At 42.1% G+C, this 3,417-nt stretch overlaps 1 protein-coding gene across 1 annotated transcript; it reads left to right on the top strand.

Moving 5' to 3' along the window:
- The first annotated feature begins 2,267 nt into the window (after positions 1 to 2,267).
- On the top strand, positions 2,268 to 3,092 carry LOC109205468. The gene has a single exon (XM_019368181.1). It carries the CDS (start codon positions 2,268 to 2,270, stop codon positions 3,090 to 3,092), a length of 825 nt encoding a protein of 274 aa, XP_019223726.1.
- Positions 3,093 to 3,417: the final 325 nt, after the last annotated feature.

Below are 3,417 nucleotides of genomic sequence, written 5' to 3' on the forward strand. Positions count from 1 at the left end.
ATGGCTTCACTCCCGGCCGGTCAACCGGCGCGTATCACTCAACCAAAAGACCCGACCTGAAGAGTCAAGACCAACGGTGGCCTTACCACCGGAATCTAAATCATCTTACTCCAACGCTGTTGCTGGAACCTCAAGCACCGGCAACGCAATCAACATCAACACTGTGGTAGCAAGGCAAACAACTCACAATGGCAGACCAGCGGTCATCTTCAAAGCGTCCGACTACTATGGGGTAATGGCGGAAAATTGCAAATGGACGCTGGTGGGTAAATTCACAATGGGGAGACCCAAAATTGAAACAATTAGGGCAAAATTCATTGAACAAATCCCTTTGAAAGGAAAGGTAAGAATTGGGGCTTATGATTATAGACATGTCTTCATTGAATTTAACACTGAAGCAGACTTCAATACTGCCTACTTTCAACGATTTATGAGTATATCTGGGGCTCTAATGCGGATGTTCAAATGGTCCCCTGATTTCGATCCTAATGAGGAGACCTCCTTGGCCCCCATCTGGGTGTTACTACCAGAACTGCCCTTTCATATGTTCAAATGGGATTACTTGCGGCAAGTTTTGGAACAAATTGGCACACCTATGAAAGAGGACATTGCTACTGTCTCCCGAACCAGACCTCACATGGCAAAGGTCAGGGTTGAAGTAGACTTAATGAAGTCTCTCCCAGATGCTGTTTTTGTAGGCATTGAAGGCGATACAACAGGGCTGAAGGGCAGAGATCAAAAATTAGAGTATGAAGGTGTACCAGCCTTCTGTAGAACTTGCAAATTGGAAGGACATGATGTGGAAAGGTGTAAGGTTGAGGCCAGGAAGAAAGAGCAAGCTAAAACCAACAGGGATAATGAAAAAACAGAGATAAGAGAGGAGCAACCAAAGGCTAACATACCTGGGGAAGCAGAATTGAAAGCAAACACTGATGGGGCACAGACACACATTGAGAACCAAAAAGATGATGGTTTCATTCAGGTGAGAAACAAAAGGAACAGGAAAAAGAAGACCTTTCAGGCAGGAAACTCCAACACCAACAATGACAAAGCCCAACAAAACACAATGAACCAAGCAAAACCTAAACAAGATTAGACAACCTTCCAAAACAGCAACACTCAAGCGATCAAACCTATCAAAGACAATGTGGAAGGAAAGCAAAATGACACAACCATTCAAGCGAGAGAAATCAACCCAAACATAAATAGTGGCAGGCACAAAAAGAAGAAGACTAACAAGGTGAATACACAAAGTCTGAAAGTTAAAAACAGACTTTGGGTCAAACAGAAATCACGGCAAATAGAGGACAAGATCATAGAGGCAGTCCAAAAGGAAGGGAAAATACAAACTATGAGCAGACCTAAAGAAGTTACAACAGACAAAGGAAAAGAAATACAGTCTCAACAGGAAGGAAAAACTAAAGAACAGGAAAGTAGTAGTGCTAATTCAAACAACCAGATTATGTCTCCTTTTACTGCAGACACAGCTTGCATTCAAAGTAAAGGAGGAAAAATCACTATTGACATGGGGACTCTTGAGCATCTTCAAGGGGAGCTGAACAACAAACATGGTCCGGACATAGACAACAACTCAATCTATGAATCAGGAGAGGACATGGACAGCAACCACTCTCAAGAGGCCTCCACAGATGATGAGATAACTGAAAACTCTAGAGGTGAAAGTGAGGATGATGAAGATGAACAAGTAGCAGACAGCTTACTTGAAGCCTTTGCTCCCTCTCCAAAACAATTTGATGATCCTGTGGCAAAAGAAACTGAGGAAGTTATACAAAAACAAGGGCTATCGCCAAGGGGAAACAAAAGAAGAAATCACAAAGGTAAAGGAGGTCAAATAAAAAACTCCAGTACCTTCCAACAACAAGGAAACATACAAACCCCCAACCTTTCCTAATGATTAACATCATCAACTGGAATATTAGGGGTATGATCTCCAAAGGTGCTAGTGAAAGATTAGCTAAACTAATCAGAATTCATAAAGCTAGTATGGTCATCCTTCAAGAACCTTTTCTCTCCTCTGATAAGTTGGAAGAATACAGAAGATATCTAGGCTTTGACATGCTATCTCCAATAACTGTAGCAAATTGTGGTGCTTTTGGAACAATGGCCTGGAATGTGAAACCATCGACAATAGCAGACAACAGATCACCTTCAAGATCAAGGAAGATGATTATACCTACTGGATCACAGCAGTCTATGCAAGGAACAGTGCAGTAAAAAGAAGGAAACTATGGAACAAGCTGAGAAACATGAGCAACAGAGTTAATGGACCATGGTCAATCCTTGGCGACTTCAACATCATTATGGCCCCAGAGGAAAAGAAGGGTGGAACTCCTCATGTTCTTAGCAAGAGCGCAGACTTCATTAGCTGCATGGATGACTGTGGAATGACTGACCTTGGCTACACAGGGAATCCCTTCACATGGTGCAATGGTAGCAGGGGTAGAAGAAGAATTAGCACTAGACTGGACAGGGTTCTTATAAACGAGGATTGGGCAGGAAAATTCCAAATCAACAGAGTTGACCACCATGCTAAATCAGGGTCGGATCATAGTCTCATCACCTTTAAATTTGGAAATGAGAACCATGAAGCTATCAAATACTTCAGGTTCCTTAATTTCTGGACTAAGCAGAGTGACTACAACTCCTTGGTTGAAAACACCTGGAACAAGGAGGTACAGGGTAACGATCAATGGATTCTACAACAAAAACTGAAAGCTGTAGCCAGATGCCTTAGCAATTGGTCCAAAGAGTCTATTGGAGATGTCTTCACCTCAGTCAAACTATCAGAACTGGAGATGTGTAGATTAGAGCATGAATATGAGGCTAATAATAATGATGTCAATAGGCAAAATCTCTATAAGGCTCAAGCTGAATACACCAGATGGCTTAAGATGCAAGAATCTATCCTCAAGCAGAAAGCCAGAATTAAATGGGCTGAAGAAGGTGACTCCAACTCCAAATATTTCCATAGTGTGATTAAGGAGAAAGGAGGAGAGCACACATCTACAGAATTAAGGATGACCAAGGAGTATGGATGGAGGGCAATGAAGCTATTGCAAAAGCTGCAATAGATCACTTCAGCAACTTATTCACCCATAAGCATAGTGATAATAACCTGTCTATACTGGATTGCATTGACCCTATGATCACAGAGGAAGACAACCACTACCTGAATCAGATCCCTGAAGAAGAAGAGATCAAAAAAGCAGTCTTCTCAATTGATCTCAACAGCTCTGCAGGCCCGGATGGTTTCAATGGCCACTTCTACCAAGCATCATGGGACATTATCAAAAGGGAGGTTTGCAAGTTTGTTCAAAATTTCTTTAATGGATATAACCTATCTAGATTCTACACCCACACGAACCTAGTTCTTATCCCTAAAGTAACCTCCCCCTC

Source organism: Nicotiana attenuata, unplaced genomic scaffold, assembly GCF_001879085.1.
Source record: "Nicotiana attenuata strain UT unplaced genomic scaffold, NIATTr2, whole genome shotgun sequence".
Classification (NCBI taxonomy): Eukaryota; Viridiplantae; Streptophyta; class Magnoliopsida; order Solanales; family Solanaceae; genus Nicotiana; species Nicotiana attenuata.